A 24,520-nucleotide genomic window follows, 5' to 3' on the forward strand; every position below is an offset into this window, starting at 1 on the left:
TGAAAACACCAAGGAAATGTATAACTTTTGATTGCTTTATTATTACTACATTATACTGCCCAATTTTTGAATCACCAATACATTTGGCTAGGATACTTCTAACGAAATAAATATTATTAAACGCTGTAAAAATAACGGACTTTTTTCCACATTTTGTTTGTGTCATCATCACCATTTATTTTTGTAAAGCAGCACGTGATATATTCAGATGCTTTTATTTCAACTTCTTATGGTTTTGATTTATATTTTTTCAAAACTCATTTATACCAAAAGAACTATAAGGAAATCAAGTTTGAAAATAAAAGAATATTTTATTTCCAGACTTGATATGAAGAATGTATTTTCAAATGCGGTATATCCATTTTTGAGATAATTGACTTTTGTCGCTACACAATGATGACTCATATGTTTAGAAAAACTATTGTAGCCTAATTTATATATGCATAAATAATATATTAGATAATGTTGAAAGTCAAAATATAGGTAAATAAAAAACATAAATAGTTTACAATGCCCAAAGAAAACAACGGTTCCTATTAAGAACAGACATTTCTTTGATTAGAAAACAATCGCATAACGTGCATTGGATCTCTCGATTTGCAAAAAACCATAATTCTCTATGTCCGTGCTGAAAAAATAGAAAATAATTCCTTTATTGGTTCTAAATCTACTTCGTTTAGTTTATTGCACATTGGTGGTATCTTTATCAACATCAGCTTTTTTTAAATATTATTGAGGATGAGAAAATCAAACCTAGTGACTGAAAACATAATCACTGATAGTCGACTTCAATCTTTTGCAAATGCAAAAAAAGCTTACAAAGACATCAATAACCGAAAGATTTGGAGTATTGCTTCAAGCCACTGTAATGCTTAACGTAAGCTAATTCACTGAATTGAATACATCTTTAGAGATTGATAATAACAAATTTGCTAGGGAGAGGTATCGAACCATGGAAGAGCTTAAACTTGAGTGTTTGAAAATTAATAATAATTATATATCAAGTCTTTCCTTTAAAGGACAACGTTACAGAATATTTTCAACAGGAAAGAAGGTTGATAAATACTATCAAAGAGCATTTGTAGAGGAGTTATGATACATCAATTTCTAGAAAAATTTTTACGCTTTGCTGAAGCCTTTGCCCGTAGTTTAAAACCACTTTTTTGTTTTGTGGTGATAAAACTGTAATAAAACTGTGATAAAACTGTTGTAAATAATGGAGTTTACAGTTGTCTCGAACCGAAAATTAGCAAAAAGCAGTAGAATGGGCAGTATGTCAACTACATTTTAACGATTTTTTTCTCCAATATCTATTCAAGAACTTCAATGGTTCCACTTCATAACGTACTTTCTACACTGGTTCTAAGCCTGAACTTAAACCACTGCGCCAAGGCCGCACATAATGATGTTATTTAACAAATTGATGTGTATTATCACAAAACAAATTTTTTGAGACAAAGTATAATTGCTAGTATACGGAGACCAAGCAGTGATAAATGGTAGTGAGCTGTATGAATAATTGCCGATAAAATGTTGTCTGCCAACAGTAATAAAAAACGCCTCGTTACTGAGACTTTCTTTTTGTTGTTGAAATAAAACAAACCTGGTTTAAAATTTTGTGGTTGTCAAAATAAAAAATCACCAATAAAAAGTCTTAACAGAAATTTTTCAGTCCTGAACTGCAAAATCTAATACCGCCAGACATCAAGCTGAAATAAAAAGTCTGAAATTTTTCAATTTGTTTTTGTTGTATAAAAAAGAAAATGGTATTAAAGAAAACTGCGTACTGTGTATTTTCTAAGTGTGTGTTTTCATATGTGTATTTTCTAAATAATAAGCTTAACATAATAATATAATATTTATTGACGATTTCCACTTATTTTAATGTCTCTAGTTATCGAATCGTATTAAAACTTACTAAATCAAAATGGAAGTTATAAGTGAAGGTTATTGATTTTTATAGTATGTATATAATATCAAAGTGTTTTTGGTTCGACGAGCAATATTTTTTGATATTTAATTTTTTTATGCAAGGAAACGCTGTTTGTGTTCACTTTGTCTTTGACCTGCTAATCCTTTAGAACAAGTGAAATTTTTTTTCATTAAGTGATTTACAGTGATTTTACCATACCGTTTACTATTTTGACTTTTTTAATTTAAAATTAAAATAATGAGTAAAAACAAATTGTGTAAAGTAGGTGTCAAATTTTCAAAACTTGCATTAGATAAAAAATCTTTTAAATAAAATACTGCATTCCCAGTAATTTTATCAATGTATAACTAAAACCTTTATCAAGGTATGTATAAAAGTTAGTTGACTGTACATACATTGTGAAAACTTAATCTCTGGAAATTTAAGTTTTTGAATAACGAAATTGAAAAACTTAACCTATTGAACACTTTGATTTTTTTTAAGAAATGTTGTGGTTAGGGATCAATATATATAGATAATTTATAACTGATTGATATACTTATGATATATGATGATATATGCCTGATTTCTCGATTGTTGTTATTTAGGAATTTTATACAATTTTAATTTTCAAATTATAAAAACTTTAATTTTTTCAAAATTTATTTTCTTATCTTAAACTTGCATCCAATATTTAAATATTGACATGGAATAATTGCATTAGCGCAACTATCAGAAATATGGGAAGACATCTATGAAAAGTTTTAAAATAGAGTTTTTACCCAAGTAAATTAAATGTTCAGTAAACACATGACGTTTAAAAGACGTGTTAAAGACGTGTTAAACATGTCTAGTAGTAAAAAGACGTTGTTTAGACGTTTTTAACGAGTCAAGTGTTTACTTCGGTAAAAAAAGGACACTTTGAATATAAAACAGCTATTTCAATTTTAAATCAAACCTCTTTACGCATAATTTTCATGCCACATTGATTTACACAACAAAGAGGTAAACATTCGCAATTTTCTTCATGAATCTAAATGTAAATTTACGAGAAAATTTAATTTTTACTTTGATTTTATTAAACTTGACATTTCTTTTAGCACATTCATCAATAAACATTATCTTCATCATTACCATCATCATAGTCATCATTATCATAAGTGCCGTCCCGAAGAGACGCGTCGGAGGTGTCTCACCCCCCTTCCTTTTCCAACGAAAATTTTATTTAAAAATTAGTAGGAAAATTTGGACATTGGAGTCGGAAAATAATAGCCATCAAGGATCTTTTTTTTTTGTTAATATCTTAGTTAGCAAATCTTTTTTCTAAGCCTTAAATGGCAAAGAACAGACACGTCAACCCCCTCCCCCACCCCTTATCAAGAACTCTTTGGGAAGGCCCTATTCTATTCTACTATTACCATCCCTAATTACCATCATGTTATTGAAGTTTTATTACTAATAGCATATATTATTTTATTAGGGGTGTTCTGAAACAAAATATTTGAGAATCGTAAAAACTAAATAAATATAAAACATATTTTACATTTAAAATCACATTTAAACCTTATCTTTTAAAATATGTATTTATGTTTATTGTATACTTTTTATTATTATTATTTGTTGTTAATTGTTGTTATTGTTATGTGGTGTTTTTCTATTGTCAAATATATTTGTAATTACTTACATAACGCCCTTTCAATAAAAACTGAAAACCAAATTTCTTTTATTAAAATAATAAAGCCATTTACTATTTTTATTTAATACTCAAAAACAATTTTTTTCCTACTTCTACCGCCTAACGTTTTTTAAGCATATTACCAACTTTAAAAATCTAATATGTCTAAACACCTTGTTATTATTATTATTTTTTTAATAAACAACGCAATATTTTTAATTCTTAAGATTTTTTTGCTTTTTGCATGCAATTCTTTAGTGCGATATTGATATTTATTAAACATGCATTTGGTAAAATAAATTGAATTATGCGCAGAACATCGTACATAGCAATAGTAAGACGTCACTTGAAAAATTATATACTAGTATGGTCACCATATTTGAAAAAATATTTAGAAATACTCAAAAAGATTTAGCACCGCTGCACACGTTTATGGACATTAAAACAGTTCGAGATTAAAATTATTTCATTTAACAACTCTCGAAATAAGACGCGTTAGAATCGATTTAACTGTAATCTTTACATTTTTCAAAGGAACAAATATTAATAAAAATTAAAAGTTGCTAAGTTTCAAAAAAGCACTAGAGGTCATGCATCAATATCCCAAAGAACTTGTAAAAGTTGTCGTCAATGGCATAACTGTCTACTAAACCGCATTTGAAATTTTTTACAAAACGTTTGAAATCTCTCACAAAAAAGAATAATTTAATAGCAAACGTCATCAAAAGATAAATTTTAAATGCATGATAGTATGTAAATAGTTCAGTGCTAATAAAGTGAGATTTAGTATTCTAACTCAATTGTTTGCTTAGTAACCTATGCAACAAATTAATAATAATAATAAAAATAACAACTACAGGTAACATGCGAAAAGCATAGAAAACTTAAATCTTACCACCATATTTAACATTAAATATAATTTTATTTTTTTATTTGATATAGAATGTTTGAAAACTTTTAAAAATATATTTATCAAAAGAATTCTTTAGAATAAGAATAAATTCAGATAGGCCTTTTTTTTTTTTTTATAATTTTTTCAAAAAGGACTTATTTTTATGTCTTCAAAATAGAAATATGTTCAGTTTTTTTATTTAGTAAACTTTGTTAATGCAAATAAGTAATAATTTCGATTTTTTCTTGTGAGTATGCCTTTTTTGGAAATGTTATTATAGGCAGGCGCAGATTTTAGAATCATCATCAGAAGCATTTAGCACGTTAAAAAAATTTTAGTTAATGTTTTACCCTTGCAGAGCGTAGGAAAAATGAATGCACTAAATATATATAAACTTATAGTTCTTTGTTTTATGTTTTTATGTAAAATCGATTCTTCCCCAGTTTCTTTTCATAACTTGTACTTGACAAAAGTTAAAATTAAATGCATTTTTATGCAATGTTACTATCGTTAAGCAGCCATATTTTCAAACAAATTAAAGCAAGTTTTCCATTGCTTTTTGCGGACCATTTTTATGGAACAAAATAGTTTTGAAAATTTTTGTCAAGTTTTATTGAAAAATGTATTGATGATTTGGTAATATTCTTTTATATATATTTTTTGGAGATTCTATTTTACCTATATATATATATATATATATATATATATATATATATATATATATATATATATATATATATATATATATATATATAATATATATATATATATATATATATACCAAGACTTTTATGCAATTTTTTTGAATATATAGTATATATAACAGATTTATATATTTTCAACGGACTTTCTGTAAAAAAAAATTGTATTTATCTTGATTATCTTTTACCAATATAAAAAGAAATTATTATCTTTATGTTAACCGTTCTCGACGACAAGACCTAACGGTCTTCTATGAGTCCCCGCTTCCTTTTATTTTTTATCGATCTATTTTTGCAAATTTTTTATTTACTTATTCTGAAAACGTTATATTTTTTACCAAAATGTTGCTTAAAATGTAATAAAGCACCACAAAAAAAAAAAAAAGAAAAAATGACCAATTTAATTTAAAACTAATATTATTTTGTTTTAGTTGTTTTAGTTTAAGTTTTAAATTTATAATTTCTATCAAATTGCATGAAATTTTTAACGTACTATTTAAGTAAGATATAGCTGTACAAAAAATATTAAAAGAATTATAAAGAGGCCACAAATTTGCATTGGATAATAAAAATGAATTTCTTAAAGAAAAAAAATACTGAAAATTGTGATTAAAAACAAAAAGTTTACTAACTTATAAATAGCAAACGCTTATCAAAAAGTATTAATTACAAGTGCATTGTTTTTTTACAAAATAATCCTAATAAGTAATATATTGGCTTAACCGTGCGCGAATTGAAAAAACATTATTCCTTCCTGATGAACTAACTGACGAACAAGCAATTTGTTAAAAAAAAAATAAGTAAAGTGTTTTTATTTATTGCTCTGTTTTTAAAGAAGATTGAGTTCTCAATCTTCTTAAAAATGTTTGTAAAATATATCTTTGTATATCGGTATAGGTATAGTAGATATAGATATAGATTTAGATATATATCTTTTTATTATTGCTGAATCTAATAATAGTGCTGTAAGAAGTGCCCCTTTGTGCGTGTTTGATATGAAACTCTTTGCAGCCATTGCAGGGTAAAGGCGCGAAAAGGTTGTAGGTTGTAGCACATTTATTTGAAAGCAAAAGTAATCAAAAGTGATCAGAAGGCTATTATCTATTTACCTGTAAATTACATAGCGGTAACATTTTCTTAACTTGATATATAGCTTTTGTTTCCGTTTTACAAAGTTATTTAATTCTTATATAGTTTTTAAACTTTCGAATGGTTACCTTGCAGAGTTTCTGAAAAAAGTGCCACGGTTCGTATCATACCGCTGGCGCCTTTTTTTTTTTTAATCACTATATTTTTCTAAAATACAAAATAAAACACTTTTAAAGTTTAATTTTGAAGATAGTTACAACTATCAAAACAAAAATTAAAAAAATCTCCTGACTCTTTCGGTATCTCAGCAAAACATCTGAAATGAACAAATTGTCATACTTTAACAAAATAGCGTACAAAAAATCTTTAGATAGCCCGAGCAACTATCGCGGTATTAGCATTATACCAATTTTTACAAAGGTTCTAGAATACCAAATGCTTATTATATGTCCGGATATTGGAGATACTCATCCCCTACAAATTGGATTCAATGCTAACTGTTCAACACTATATCCTAAATTTCTTATTAGAGAAAGAATTAAACATTACAACAGCAACAATTCCCCTGTGTACCCATGCTCTTTAGATGCAGTAAAAGCTTTTGATAGCTGTCACTGGGATATAATATTTGATAAATTATATTTCGATAACAAATTACGACTCTGTATAGCTAACACTATATCTGCGTTATATAACAATAGTAGTGAAACTCATATCAAGGTTGTAAATCAAACTCTTTTCTTCTAAAGCTAGGAGTGAGACAAGGATCGATTCTTTTATCTCACCTCTATAACAATTACACTGAAAGTCTTCTTGAAAGTATTAAAAATTGAGGTATTGTTGGCATATCTATATACGGAAACATTACGAGTTTGGTAGCATATACAGATGATATCATACTTTTAAGCTCTACTCTCTCTGGTCTCAAAAAGCTGATAAAAACATTCAATACTTACCGTAATTTAAATTTTATTAAAATAAATGCCAAAAAACTGAGATCTATAAATCAGGTAAAAATACAAACCAATACGATAGCGATTTCTAGTAATTAAATAAATCTTCATAATAAACTTAATCATCTGGGATTTTCATGGGAAACTGAACATTTAATTTTTGCTTCTTTCAGTTATACAAATGTTGATAAAAAATCTTTAACTTTAGAGCTGTTGTTTAAACTCATATTTAATCTGGAATCCTGTTTGCCCACCCAAGTTCTATTTCCTGTAAATATAAGTTATTGGCAGTCCCTACCTAAACTTATGAAATGAAGCTATGTGAAAATAATTCTGCTTTGATGAAAAAGCTAGATGTAATGCGAATGAGTGCGCTAAAATCGCGTTTAAATGTTTCGAAACTCAGTAAGAATAATACCAATTCGCAATTTAAAATCCAGAAAATTTCAAAAAGTATTCATCAGAATAAATTAATCTTGTTGCTTCGTCTTCTTAATAATAAAACAAATGCACGCATTATCTTTTCACTACTGAAACACCCTTTATTTCAACATTCGTTTGTTGGCAATATCCAGGACTTATGATTTTTCAGATGTTAAATTTTCAAAATTTAATTCGAAAAAAAAAAGAAGGTAAAAATACCACTTTCTAAAAGTGAAATTCCCTCCATAGTTTAACATATTTTAAAGTATGCAATAGAGTGCTGGAATGCAAATAAATAAAGAGGAAATTTTGAACAAATTCAGTAAGAAAAAGTTCTTAAGTGAAAATCACGAGAAATAACTTTTTCTTTTCCTTTTTACCTTGTAAATTACATTAGGAGTTAAATAAATGAAATAACAATAAAGAAATAATACACTATAACAAACGAAACTCAGAGAATTTTTAAAAAAGCCTAATATTTATAAAACCATCAAAACATCGGCAAAAACTTGTTGTGCATTTGCTATGATAGAAATGCTTAGGTATTAAGTTTTTGATATATATTTGATATATAACTATTGAAATTGTTTTTTGCTGTATGTAAGTTTTTGATATATATATATATATATATATATATATATATATATATATATATATATATATATATATATATATATATATATATATATATATATATATATATATATATATATATATATATATATATCAAAAACTTACATACAGCAAAAAACAATTTCAATAGTTAAAAAAAAATTCCTTATAATTTTAGAATTAAAAAAGATAATATTTCTTTTTCTTCATTACATTTAAGAATACATATATACATTTAAGAATATATACATATATATATATATATATATATATATATATATATATATATATATATATATATATATATATATATATATATATATGTATATATATATATATATATATATATATATATATATATATATATATATATATATATATATATATATATATATATATATATATATGTATATATATATATATATATATATAAGATAAAAAAACAGTTATATTTAGAAAATGTAAACTATAAAAGTATTTTTATTTTATAAAATAAATTAAGTGCCCCAAAATATCATTACGGTCTTATCACGGAGCACCGCGGATTAAATTGGAAGTTCAAGCCTCCTTCCTAAATGAAATAAGTAATAACAAAAAGTTAAATTCGGTATTTGGGTGTATTTAATGTCCACCATTTGGAAAAATCAGATTGTCTCAAAATTATATTGAATTGTGTGTAATTAACAAAAAAAAAAACGAAAAAATAACAACTATGTAAAACCATGGAAGTTTTGTTGGTGGAAGTACAACGCCTAAAAACATCAAAGGTTCCGAATACCGTCACAAAAACCATGCGTGAAATATAATTGTCAAATGAACGATATTTTAGAAAAATGGCATATTATTTACGCCGAAGCATAAATTGAAATTTTAAGTTGAACAGACACTTCATGCTTGTATAAATAAAAAATAGCTTAGAAGTTAGCTGGAATGTTGCCAAATAGTTAGTTCTATAATTTAAATGAAGAGACTGATTTTTATGAGTAAAAGGTGGTTTAGCTGATAGCTGTTGGTTCTAAAGTATATTCCGTCATATAGCTAAAAACCATACATATTAGTGTTTCCATTTTATAAAAAAAACTTAAATGTTTTTTCAAATTTAAAAATACCTTTTAATATACATATCAGCACCATACATTCCCTTTAATCTCCATTCTTTAAAAAAATACTATATTTATACTATTTGTTAACAACCTTGAAATGTAATTGAAATTTAACGACTCCATTTAATGCAAAAAGACTCCATTAGATGCATAAATATATATATATATATATATATATATATATATATATATATATAGTATATATATATATATATATATATATATATATATATATATATATATATATATATATATATATATATATATATATATATATTTATATATATATATATATATATATATATATATATATATATAATATATATATATATATATATATATATATATATATATATATATATATATATATATATATATATATATATATATATATTTATGCATCTAAATATATATATATATATATATATATATATATATATATATATATATATATACATACATATATATATATATATATATATATATACATTTTTCTTCTGGTATCTAGCAGTGTATATATATATATATATATATATATATATATACATATATATATATGTATGCATATATATATCTATATATATATATGCATATACAGTATTGGACAAAACATTTGCAACCAACATCGAACAATGCCAAAAAGTGTTCCTAATTTTACATGTCTTAAAAACGAAACGAATTATACTACCACAGCAAACAGTTCAGGAGTCTGGAGTCATAGCATGCCATGACATGAGCATCCAGCTGACAGGTGACAGCACACAGGCAGAATTTCGTTGTCAAGTGCTATTTTGCAGCGGACAAAACAAGTGCATCTTTTTTGATTTGTTTCATTTTTTTAAGTCCGGTCCGTGTCTACGTAACGGATTTTTTTTAATTATTAAAGGAAGTATCCAGAAGTTTCCAGAAGAATGCAGAAGCTTCCAGAAGTTTCCAGAAGAAGTATCTGGAAGCATCCAGTAGCATACAGATATATCCAGAAACATTCAGAAGCATCCAGACGCATCCAGAAACTTCCAGAAGCATCAAAAAGAAGCATCTAGAATCTTCCAGAACAGGTTCACACAGGTTCATTTTACTATATAAGAAACATGTAAATCGACATGTAATTCAGTCAGTATATGGAAGTCAATCAGTCAGTATTATCAAGACAGTTTATTGAAGTGAGTTTTATCAAAGAACATCAATACAAGAAGTGAAATACAACAAGTGTTTCATTAAATCAATACAGTCCATATCCAACCAAGACGTTTTGTTCCACAGAGCATTATTGTATCATCACAAGGTAAATGTAACACGGTAAGCCTTAAGAAGCGTGATTATTTATTTTTATTATTTTAATGACTTCAAGTGCAAAAATGACTCAAGACAGTCTTGGATTGGAAATAAGAAAGAAAATATTAGCTATTACGTAAGTGGAATGTCACAAAAAAGTATTTGTGATAAATATGGCGTTAAAAAATGGACCGTATCAAGACTATGTTCCGAATATCGTTCTTCGGGGAAGTTGGCAGCAGGTAACAAAGGAGGAAGACCGCGTTCCACTACTTCTAGAGAGGAATCTATGATCGTCAGATCCGTCAAGAAGGATCCCTGGATATCATCAGTCGAGATACAAAAGCAATTAGAGCTGTCTGTATCGGACCGAACAATCAGACGACGTGCTGTTGAAGATTGTTTTCACGACGCCCTGCAAAGGAACCGCTGATTTCACTAAAAAAGCAGAAGAAAAGACTCCTGTTTGCTACATCTCATATTTACTGGAATGTGCAGAAATGGCGAACTGTCCTGTTCAGTGAAGAATCGAAGTTTAACATCATTGGGAGCAATGGCATTTGCCGTGTACGTCGACCGGCCGGAAAACGCCTCGATTTACGTTACTGCCATAAGACCATGAAGCATGGTGGAGGCAATGTAATGGTCTGGGGGTGTTTTTCTGCTAACGGTCTAGGTCCACTACATTGAAACGATGAAATAATGGACCGTTTCATGTATAAAAATATCCTGAAAGATGTTATGTTACCTCATGCTGAATGGAATATGCCAATAAAATCGGTTTTTCAGCAAGACAACAATCCGAAACACTGCAAAAGTAGTCAAGCAGTGGTTTCAAGACAACCACCTATTGGTGATGGATTGGACGCCTCAATCTCCGGATCTTAACCCTATCGAGACCCTGTGGGAGATCGTCAACCGCAGAATTAATCGTGAAGGTGTTCGTAATAAGGATCAACTGTTTGAACAAATCGAAAAGGCCTGGGCAGCGATTCCACAAAATTTCATTGATCACCTGATCGAATCTATGCATCGAAGATGCAAGGCTGTGATCGAAAACAAAGGAATAGCCACAAAATATTGTTAGCGAAATACAGCTTGGTCAACAGTCTATCGAGTTGCACTTGTTTTGTCCAGAAGGAAATCAACTTTTTATAATACTTTTGATTAATTTATTAATTTTCGTTTACAAATAATGAACTTTGTGATGAATAAAACTTGAAAAACTTTGTCTCTAAACAGTTGCATAGTTATTTCTCTAAATTGAAAAAATGCAGCACTTTTATATAAAGAAACTAAATTAGCAATATTTGGTTGCACTCGTTTTGTCCGATACTATATATATATATATATATATATATATATATATATATATATATATATATATATATATATATATATATATATATATATATATATATATATATATATATATATAGTATCGGACAAAACGAGTGCAACCAAATAATGCTAATTAAGTTTCTTTATATAAAAGTGCTGCATTTTTTCAATTTAGAGAAATAACTATGTAACTTTTAGAGACAAAGTTTTTCAAGTTTTATTCATCACAAAGTTCATCATTTGTAAACGAAAATTAATAAATTAATCAAAAGTATTATAACAAGTTGATTTCCTTCTGGACAAAACAAGTGCAACTCGATAGACTGTTGACCAAGCTGTATTTCGCTACCAATTATTTGTGGCTATTCCTTTGTTTTCGATCACAGCCTTGTATCTTCGATGCATAGATTCGATCAGGTGATCAATGAAATTTTGTGGAATCGCTGCCCAGGCCTTTTCGATTTGTTCAAACAGTTGATCCTTATTACGAACACCTTCACGATTAATTCTGCGGTTGACGATCTCCCACAGGGTCTCGATAGGGTTAAGATCCGGAGATTGAGGCGTCCAATCCATCACCAATAGGTGGTTGTCTTGAAACCACTGCTTGACTACTTTTGCAGCGTTTCGGATTGTAGTCTTGCTGAAAAACCGATTTTATTGGCATATTCCATTCAGCATGAGGTAACATAACATCTTTCAGAATATTTTTATACATGAAACGGTCCATTATTTCATCGTTTCAATGTAGTGGACCTAGACCGTTAGCAGAAAAACACCCCCAGACCATTACATTGCCTCCACCATGCTTCACGGTCTTATGGCAGTAACGTAAATAGAGGCGTTTTCCAACCGGTCGACGTACACGGCAAATGCCATTGCTCCCAATGATGTTGAACTTCGATTCTTCACTGAACAGGACAGTTCGCCATTTCTGCACATTCCAGTAAATATGAGATGTAGCAAACAGGAGTCTTTTCTTCTGCTTCTTTAGTGAAATCATCGGTTCCTTTGCAGGGCGTCGTGAAAACAATCCGTCTTCAACAGCACGTCGTCTGATTGTTCGGTCCGATACAGACAGCTCTAATTGCTTTTGTATCTCGACTGATGATATCCAGGGATCCTTCTTGACGGATCTGAAGATCATAGATTCCTCTCTAGAAGTAGTGGAACGCGGTCTTCCTCCTTTGTTACCTGCTGCCAACTTCCCCGAAGAACGATATTCGGAACATAGTCTTGATACGGTCCATTTTTTAACGCCATATTTATCACAAATACTTTTTTGTGACATTCCACTTACGTAATAGCTAATATTTTCTTTCTTATTTCCAATCCAAGACTGTCTTGAGTCATTTTTGCACTTGAAGTCATTAAAATAATAAAAATAAATAATCACGCTTCTTAAGGCTTACCGTGTTACATTTACCTTGTGATGATACAATAATGCTCTGTGGAACAAAACGTCTTGGTTGGATATGGACTGTATTGATTTAATGAAACACTTGTTGTATTTCACTTCTTGTATTGATGTTCTTTGATAAAACTCACTTCAATAAACTGTCTTGATAATACTGACTGATTGACTTCCATATACTGACTGAATTACATGTCGATTTACATGTTTCTTATATAGTAAAATGAACCTGTGTGAACCTGTTCTGGAAGATTCTAGATGCTTCTTTTTGATGCTTCTGGAAGTTTCTGGATGCGTCTGGATGCTTCTGAATGTTTCTGGATATATCTGTATGCTACTGGATGCTTCCAGATACTTCTTCTGGAAACTTCTGGAAGCTTCTGCATTCTTCTGGAAACTTCTGGATACTTCCTTTAATAATTAAAAAAAATCCGTTACGTAGACACGGACCGGACTTAAAAAAATGAAACAAATCAAAAAAGATGCACTTGTTTTGTCCGCTGCAAAATAGCACTTGACAACGAAATTCTGCCTGTGTGCTGTCACCTGTCAGCTGGATGCTCATGTCATGGCATGCTATGACTCCAGACTCCTGAACTGTTTGCTGTGGTAGTATAATTCGTTTCGTTTTTAAGACATGTAAAATTAGGAACACTTTTTGGCATTGTTCGATGTTGGTTGCAAATGTTTTGTCCAATACTGTATATGCATATATATATATAGATATATATATGCATACATATATATATATTTATATATATATATATATATATATATATATATATATATATACACTGCTAGATACCAGAAGAAAAATGTATATATATATATATATATATATATATGTATGTATATATATATATATATATATATATATATATATATTATATATATATATATATATTTAGATGCATAAATATATATATATATATATATATATATATATATTTAGATGCATAAATATATATATATATATATATATATATATATATATATATATATATATATAAATATATACAGTCATATATATAAAAATAAGTTATGTTAGTTTATTCTACTAAGAAAGTGTTTAATGTTCTAAAAAAAAAAAGCAATAATAATTAGTAAAAACAGATATTTAATTATTAGTTGCCTTTTACACCTTGTTTTGCCATCAGTTAGGTTGATGAGCCTTCTGAAAGCAAAAGAACGTGTAGAAGACCAAGAAAGAACATGTAATATATATATTTATATATATATATATATATATATATATATATATATATATATATATATATATATGTATATATATAAATGTATGTATATATATATATATATATATATATATCTATATATATATATATATATATATCTATATATATATATATATATATATATATATATATATATATATATATATATATATGTATATATATATTTATATATATATATATATATATATATATATATATATATATATATATATATATATATATATATATTTATATATATATATTTGTATATAGATATAGATATATTTGTAAATATGCATGTATATACATATATATATATATATATATATATATATATATATATATATATATATATATATATATATATATATATATATATATATTATATATTTATATATATATATATACATATATATATGTATATATATATATATATATATATATATATATATATATATATAATATACATATATATATATGTATATATGTATATGTATATATATAAATATATATATATATATACATATATATATATATATGTATATATATATATTTATATATATATATGTATATATATATATATATATATATATGTATATATTTATTCATATATATATATATATATATATATATATACATATATATATATATATATATATATGTATATACACACATATATATATATATGTTTATATATGTATATATGTATGTATGTATGTATGTATGCATGTATGTATATATGTATTATACATATTCTTTTAACACTACTTTGTACTTTTCGGTTCTTTTTAGTTAGTAGTACCTTACAACTTAAAGTTTACTTGCTTATATCTTTTTTTTAAAGGCTAGTATAAAACTTGAGATTTTGTGCATTATTTAGTACTCAATCTTCTTTCAACCATATATAGAAAGTACTATGCTTTATATGGTTTCACTTATATATTTTACTTTTTAGAGTTTCAGTGAAAAGTTATGATTTAACTTGATGAAACGAAAACATGTTGGAAGACAGAGCTGCCCAGTTTTTTAAAGATCCAGAAGAAAGTTTTAAACAATGTAAGAGTTCATATAAAATGAATGTTTTGAAAAGAAAATTTGCACATGGAGATATCCAATACATCACTTATATATGCATGAACCTAATGTTTATAGTTTAGGGATTGTTTATAAATTATGCAACGCTAAATTTCCCCATTAAACAAAACAAAAGTGATTATAAGTTTTCCCTCGCAGAGCCAGAGAAAAAAATCAAAACAGCCCTATTAAGTTTAATTAAAATCGCTGCGTAAAACAGCTTAAAATCTCCTTCCCTTTTTTTAAAAATAAATTTAGCGTATCGTAATTTTTGAACTATATGTTATATATTACTACAATATTTTTTTAAAATTGTCATGAACATTTTCAATGTTTTTTACATTGTGTCGGTAAAAATCCACCTGATACAATAAAAAATGTTTTGCTAATTATAATAAATATTATAATTTTTTATAATTTAAAATAAAAGTTCGAATTTTAAAATGCATATTTGAGACATAATTTTGTCGGAATACAGCATGAATTGTCTCAAGAAGAAAAAAAATGTTTAAAGAGTTGATAAGACTATATAAGGCTATTACTGGTATTCTCATTAGCTTATTATTGTGTTTGATTAGCTTTTAATATCACAAAGGATGATTTGATAAAAAAAACTTAAGTTTTTTTAACATTTTTTTGGCTATGGAACATGACATGTATTTAAGTATATTAAATTGTATGATTTATTGAACTATGAGTTGTTTTTATTATATGCTACTTTAAAGCCAAATAAAAACTTAACCAAATAAATGCCATGCAAACTATTGGGAGGGTAAGGGTTCGTACATAAATTACGTCACACTGTTAGGGTAGGGAGGGTGGTTTTCAAGGTTAGGTGACGACTCATATAAAACTTGTTGCTTCAGAGTTACGATTTTGTGACAAGGGATGAGGGGGGGAGGGGTTAACAAAGGTAGAAACTTGCGTTACTAGTTTTTTGGACAACCTCTAATTAGGCATTCTTCTGAACAATTAAAAAGAACATTTACTAATATTGTTATCGATCAATGCTGAAAGAGAAGATGTTGAATAAAAGTATAAATATATATATATATATATATATATATATATATATATATATATATATATATATATATATATATATATATATATATATATATATATATATATATATATAATATATATATTTATTTATTTATACAGTATTTTGACAATTGAGTTGCACTCTTATTTACAAATTACATATACAACTGTTGAAATTTAGCCCAAAGAGCATAGTTTTTGTTGTTTCTACTTTTTACCGTTTAACCTTAACAAGCGTTATAGAGCATTGGGGTACATTTGTTTGTACAACTCTAACATGCGTTAAATTATTCGCTCATTCAACTTGCACGAACTATCCACTTCAGTATCACTAGTTTCAAAACTTTTTTCTTTCTTTCCATCAACTTATGGTCAAATTAAGTTGCGTGTTCATCTTTTTGATTTAATATTTATTATCTTTAGGGTATGCATTACATCCCAGCTAATAAAATTAAAATTGAGTTTTAATTGAGGATGGTAAGACTCAATCCTACGTGTCTAGTTTTAAATTATCGTCATTATGTAAGATAATATATTCTGTATTTTAAAATGACTTGTTTCTACGACTCGTTACTAAATATATATCAAAGCTATGAGCCGTAAATGCCGTTTGATGTCTTGTATTGAACTGAAAACAAAATATATAAATGTCTTGATTTGCGATATATTGTTGTTGTCATTCTTATTTTATAATTATGAACCAATCATTTCTATAGTTTACTGAATAACGAAAGATTATTAAATTTTTTTTTTCTCATGGTTAAATTACAAGAGTTGCTTATAGGTAGAACTAATTAATATAATTATGTGCTAGTATTCAACAATTACTAAGTCATTAGGTATTGCTTTTAGGTTGAGTTTCTTAAGATTATCTCTTGCACAATAAGTTCTACTAACTTTCTTTAAATTATATCAGTGTGTTTCTTTTTAAATGGGAGAGAGTTAGGGTGTTTGACTCAACAGTAGTATGTCCTGTCAAATCTTGCGACATAAGAAGGCTTTGACGGCTTAAGAGTGTGTTTTATTTGTTTATTTTGATGATGAGATACTTACGAGGATTTATAAAAAAATATGAAATTTTGTTAATTGTTTTGTTAATTGATTGGTTCATTACAGAATCCTTATATTTTATTTTTGACAATACTTTGAGAATTCCCGCCATACGTTGAATAATTAAAAATACTATCGCTGCCCAATCCCAAACCCTTGGTTGATGAGGTAGCTACTTCTGCTCACCCTAAAACAGTCAAATAGTATATAAACTATAAATGTATAGAAACTAAGTATAAAACGATTATACCCACTAAAACGGTATATCTTATAGTTAAATATGTGTTATGTTAAAAACAAACAATTTAACGAAAACGGTATAAATTCTGATTAAATAAAAACTAAGTATACAACGAATATTTCCAGTTAAAGGGTGTTAATTAAAGTTAAATATAAACTTTTTTTCCACTATTACGAATATTTCAGCTAAAGCATTATAGAACAATGAACAAATAATATAAAACAATAATAGACTTAACCCTTCAGATAAAAACATACGTTTTTTGGTTATGAATATTCTTACGTCTAAATTTTATGCTTTCTGATCTTTTGTCCTTTTTTTATAAGTACTCGGTTACTACATACTTCAATATAGACTTTTGCATTTTCACTTAGAAGTTAACGACCGATGTGTTCCAAATATTGTCAAGACTTTTGCTTTAGTTACAAACAATAATAAAAAAGTGCCGCGGTCAAGGATAACACGGTGTTAATGTAGTGAATGACATTTGAGGAATGGACTTGCAAAACCTGATAATTCACTTTTTCAAAAAATCTGACTTGCGCACACCACTGGATAGCTCTTGTAATTTTGCAATCATAAAAATCAGGAAAATAATTCAGGACATGCAGAATCCAATATTTCTATCACAAATTCAGTGGTTAAAATTAAGTAGTCCATGCAAAACTGCATAACAAACAGATTTTCTGAAAACAGTTTTTGCCAATTATCTCGAAATGAAAAAAAAGTGAATTATCAGGTTTTGCAGGTCCACTCCTCATTTAGTTAGAAGTTAAAAATTGTGATATTCAGCCAACTGCGCAATATAATGATTGCACGAGTCTTAGTTTAAATCTGGTTAAAAACTACGCTGTTCCTGGTCTCCGAGAAGAAAATGAGTTTTTTCTAATTTTACAAGACATTTACTTCTTTTTCAACCACAGTTATAAATAATAGGATATGTTATTAAATTTCAGCAGGAAGTTACAGGAAGTAACATGAAAAGAGCTTCTATAAAGTTATAAAGTTTTTTAAAGCTTTTTGGATATAGTTTGAACTTTAACAGAAACTTCTTTAAAGAAGTTCAAAAAGAGAGAAAAAAATTGAAGCTCTGAAATTAAGAGACAAAATATCAAACTTTGAATTTATTTTTATTTGGCTGATTTTGTATCAAATAATAACAAATGTAAGTTATGCGTTTAAAAATTTACAAAAGTAGTCCGTAGATCTAAATGAAGCGGCCACGTTAGTTAATATGAAAATCAAGTTTATTTATTTAATAATGACTGTGTTTATGTACAATAACCATGTACGTTCCTAATCTAGGCTTTAACAGCTGTTTTATGTTAAAAACAAATACAACTTTGATTTAAACTATTTAGCTATTTTAGAATATACAATGTTTGATCTGAGTTATTATTACTGTTAATAACACTGTTTGTTAGGAAGTAGTATCTCTTTGGATTTTTTTTATTAATTCGCGACGTTAGAATTAACTTTAAAAATAAAAACTTTATGAGACGGCATAAATAAATATTTTAAAAAATTTCTTTTTCTCTACAACTTTTTTACTTATAAATTAGTTTTTAATATAGTAGAAAAACATTATTCTAAGGAAACTAGAGCTATCAATAGCTCAATTTTTTCAATAAGTAGAGATAGAACAAGATAATTATAATGTCGATAATTTTTTTTTCTTTTTTAAGTGCCCCACGAAGACCTTACGGTCTTATCATAGAGCACCGCGGAGAAGCATTTAATGGGAAGTTGGTTGGTATTCCGAGTTAAAATATCTACATAAATTACCCTTACGTAAAATATTATTAGATCATTACGGTCTTTTTTTCAAGAGTCGTTAATTTAAAGTAGGTTAGTCTTGTTTCATAGTTTTTCCCTTAAAGACACTTTGTTCGTTATGCTTTAATTTGTATTTTTTCCGTTTTTTTTTATCTTGTCTAAGTAAACTTACCACACCGATGTTGTGTTGTTTTGATGCGCTCTTTCAAGAGAGGTGTAAAATAGTTTTAGACGCGTTTATATCTACGTTTTTAAATGAATGTTTTATTATTGTAAACACTTTATAAGCTTAACTGAACATATAACTAACATGAATAGACCATTTTAAGTCGTTTGAAACCAGAGTTCCTAAATCTTTTTCAATTTTTGTTTCAGGTTTCTAAACTCTGGCTAACACCTAATAATACATTGTATATATGTAAACTACTACTTTTGCTACCGATATGCGAGCGTTTACATTTGCTAACGTTAAATTTTATTAGCTATAGTTTTGACTTTTTCATTAATTTGCTTTGAATTTTTTCTACATCCAATTATTTTGAGGCTTATCCAAAAATGATTTAATTATATTAATTAGTTTTAAATAACCAGCATATATTATACACTTAGTTGAAAACTAATTCGGTAAGTCGTTTATCTAAACAGTAAACATAAACGGAGCAAAGACAGAGCCTTGTGGCACTCCACCTGCAACTTTAAAAACCGATTTGAAAATTCACTGTTGCAGATAACACGTTACACTCTTTTACATACAAAATTACAAAACATACAAAACTTTATGAATCTATTTTTTGTTTTTTTTTTATTTCTTAAAATGCTCTCTGACATTTTATGATATTACGACTTATAAATTTATTATTATTATCATAGGGAATTATTTTTTAGATAATTTTTATAGTTTTAATCTTTGTCACTACATATTTTATTAAGTTTTCATCAAAACTATTCATAATTTTCGTATAATAAATGACTTTTTTTTATATATAAATTCAAACATTATCTAATTAAACTATTTTCTTTTATAGATGATTTTGTAATTGTTTTATTAGTTTGTTTACTTAATTAAAATCATGTTAAAACATGATTTTAATTTAGTAAATTTATATATGATTTGAGATTTACTAAATTAATCAAAAGACAGCTGTTGGATAAAAATAGGTAAAAATAATTTTGTCTACTGGTATCATTGCAAAACTAACTTTATGTTTTTTTTATCGCTATTTTTAACTACTTTATTTTATAATATACAAAAAATTTACAAAATTGGTTATGATGAAATTGAATATTTTAATAAGTTTTAATGATTTGTTGTGTATCTTTTTAACTTTTTTTAACGAAGTGTCTTAGAAACGCCGTCAACCTCTCTCTTTCTCTCTCTCTCTCTCTCTCTCTCTTTCTCTCTCTCTCTCTCTCTCTCTCTCTCTCTTTTACTCTGTCTTTCTCTCTCTCCTCAGTATTCAGGTATTTCTTGGTATTTAATGATTTAATAACTGATGCTATCTAGTCTCTATGTCGTCATCTAAAAGCATGCGGAGCTAAACAGTTTGTTTTAAAGATAAATTAGTATTTTATTATAATTTAAAAATAATATATCAACTTTAATTGCTACTATTAATTCATTTACTAACAACTGTAATATATGACTGCTTACTGCTAGTCGTACATTACTGTTAAAAAAATGTTTCAGACGTTTAAACTTTCATGGAAAACTTGTAATTGAAAATACTTAAAAATAACGAAGTTAGCAACCTAGTTTGGTTATTTCAGCACAATTTTAAGGTAATTTCATACTTAAATGCATACTTACTTGCATACAAGATTTTTTAAAAACAATTCATTAAATTTAAAACATCATAAATAAATTCAACTCTACATCCTTAAAATTCACGGTCAGGTACAATGATGTTATTACTCGCTATTGACATATTCCTTAAAATTATATCAATAAAAAAAGCGAAGAGAAACAATATTTCAACCGCCGTTTTTTCAACAAATCCACATATTAAAAATATGCCTCTCAAAACTTCATAACTTATAAAATGAGTGCTTACTGTTGTTAAAAAACGTAGTAGGAAAAAAAAAAAAAATATATATATATATATATATATATATATATATATATATATATATATATATATATATATATATATATATATATACATATTCTAAGAAAAAAAACATCTCAAGCTATTGAAGGGTAAAAATTAAAGACCATGCAAAAAAAAATATATATATATATATATTTATATATATACATATGTTAAATCACCTCCTCAATGCCGAGAAGGCTATTACATACGAGGAGGCTACTTAATTGTGGTTATAACCCTCTCTAACCTCTATAACTTCGAAACACAAACTTTGACGAACATGGACGCTGTGCGGATTAACAAGTTGAGCGCGGACGTGTTGGGGATCGAACTCTGAACCTCTCGCATATGAAGAGAGCACTCTACACTACACCACTACCGCATTATACCACACTTTTCTCTTTTTTATATATAATTTTTGAAACTTTTTTTCTACCCCTAATAATGATTTTACAGAAAACGATTTTTGAGTCATTAAATCAACTTTGCTCAATTGATTTTTGTTAAAAATTTTATAAAAAAGTGCTTCAACCCAATAGAGATCCTTGTTCATATTACTTAAATAAAGTTGTCAAAAGACAACATTTCTGTAAATTTTCACCAAAAATTTACAAAAGTGTTGTGTTTAAAAAGATCTGATTTGATGAATTTCGAAAAACTACCGATAAAAATCTTAACAAATCATGTTATTGAACTATGATATTCTTTTAACCTAAACAACGCATTTAATTCAAATTTAATTTCAAATCTAGTAAGCAAACGTAACCTTTAGGAGAATAAAAAAAAATAGTAATAATCTCCGATTAAATATAAAAACATAGTAATAATCTGAGTTTTCTCGCCACAAACACTTTTATTTTATGTTGCGGCAAAATTTAGAAACTCCTATAGTTTTTTTATTTCTTTTGTCATAGTTCAGGAACCTGGTCATTTAATAAAAGTATGTTGTGGTCAGCAAAATATCATACGAACGCTGTAATATTTTAAAATCGCCTTAACTACACCGAGTAAGAAGTCCAGAAAGTGTTTAAAAAACTCAAAAATTGTGTGTTTGTGTGTGTGTGTGTGTGTGTGTGTGTGCATGTGTGTGTGTGTGATAAAAAAACTTTAAGTTAAATTTTATTTTTTGAAAACAAAATATAAATATTAGCAGAATTAAAAATGAAGTAAAATAAATGATTGCTTTTACTTGCTTCTCACTAAAAATAATCTTCTCTTTGCAATATTGACAGGTAACCAAACGATAAATGCAATGTTTTTCCATGTGTTTTTTTAGATTCTTAGGCAAAAGTGAAGTAGAACACGGATTATTAAGACATTTTAATGTTTGATATTCGCAAGAACCCAAATGTTCCTTAAAAAAAAAGAACTTATTTAAATTGCTTTAAAATAACAATAATTTTTGAAATAACCTTGTTTTATAAATACAGACAGCTAGCATTTTTTTTATCTCTGCAAAGTTATCTAAAAAAATAATCCTTTTAAAACATTCAAAATTAGATAAAATCTTTTTAGATTACATTAACTTAACTACTAACTAGTTAACTACTTATTAGATTACATTATAATCAATTATTAGGTTACATTAACTTTACAAAATAAGCTAAACTGTTATAAATCGAAACTTTTATCCCTCTTTATTTTATTGCATATGGGTTAAAAAACTTGTCATAATTGTCATCAAGTAGAATACCATAGTAAACAAAAAACTTTGGCCTGCCTAAGTTAAACTGTTATAAAATTACTTACACTTTATAATTCTATTTATAAGTGAGGAGCGAGTTTTTAAAGTGGAGCTAAGCTCCAAAATTAAGATTTTCAAAGGTTTGGATTCTTGACTAAAGAAGAACTCTTAATATGTCAGTATTAATAAAAAAACTCTTCATCATCTTTGTTTACGGTTAAAAATCTATTGAATTTCAAAACATATTTTGCCAGACAATTAGATTTTTTTTTTTTTTCCAAAACAATGAAATGAGCGCTTTAACCCTTTTAGCAAAATGCTCTTCAAATAGTAATAATAGTCATACTAAAAAAAACATTAATGAAAAATGTTTTTAGGCCTTTCAACACCGAGATATAGTAAAATTGTTGCATCAAATATTTTTGAATAAAATTTAAATAACATACATCAAGTATTTTTAATTCTCCGGTCCATTCACAACCATTGGAAAAATTACTACATTTAACTTTTAATTGCATAATAACTCTTTTAACAGCTACATCGGTAAAAATCTATGAGAAAACATTTTATCAATTGTTAGTAACAGACATATTTTTTGAAAAACAAAAAATGGATTTTTCTTTATAATTACAATAAGTTATACAAATTGATTTAAATAACTAAATAATTAAACTTAAAAATAAAGTTAAAAATAGTTACTTTGCTAGATTCCAAAATGCTATAGTCTAATGGACAAATTAAGACTCCCTTATTTCTAAAAAAAGAAAAACTTTTATATACATATATATATATATATATATATATATATATATATATATATATATATATACAGCGGCGGGAGGTGACAATACACTTTGGTGAGGCCAGGAAATATTAACCAAACTATCACGCGACGACTTGCTGTTAGCGTAATTGATGCTTTGGTGTTTGTTAGGACGC

At 26.9% G+C, this 24,520-nt stretch overlaps 1 protein-coding gene across 1 annotated transcript in view; it reads right to left on the minus strand.

The window, feature by feature from the left end:
- Window positions 1-2,574: 2,574 nt before the first annotated feature.
- The window catches only part of LOC136083475 (TNF receptor-associated factor 6-B-like), a 60,628-nt gene continuing 38,682 nt past the window's right edge, over window positions 2,575-24,520 (minus strand). Inside the window, exons 3-7 of the mRNA XM_065802876.1 lie at window positions 24,281-24,335; window positions 24,028-24,132; window positions 23,087-23,251; window positions 2,871-2,945; window positions 2,575-2,664 (exon numbers count right to left, since the gene is read on the minus strand). Coding sequence (XP_065658948.1) covers window positions 2,575-2,664; window positions 2,871-2,945; window positions 23,087-23,251; window positions 24,028-24,132; window positions 24,281-24,335 — 490 coding nt within the window. The remainder of the gene's footprint in view (window positions 2,665-2,870; window positions 2,946-23,086; window positions 23,252-24,027; window positions 24,133-24,280; window positions 24,336-24,520) is intronic.

The sequence above is a fragment of the Hydra vulgaris genome, chromosome 08 (genome assembly GCF_038396675.1).
Source record: "Hydra vulgaris chromosome 08, alternate assembly HydraT2T_AEP".
NCBI classification, from domain to species: Eukaryota; Metazoa; Cnidaria; class Hydrozoa; order Anthoathecata; family Hydridae; genus Hydra; species Hydra vulgaris.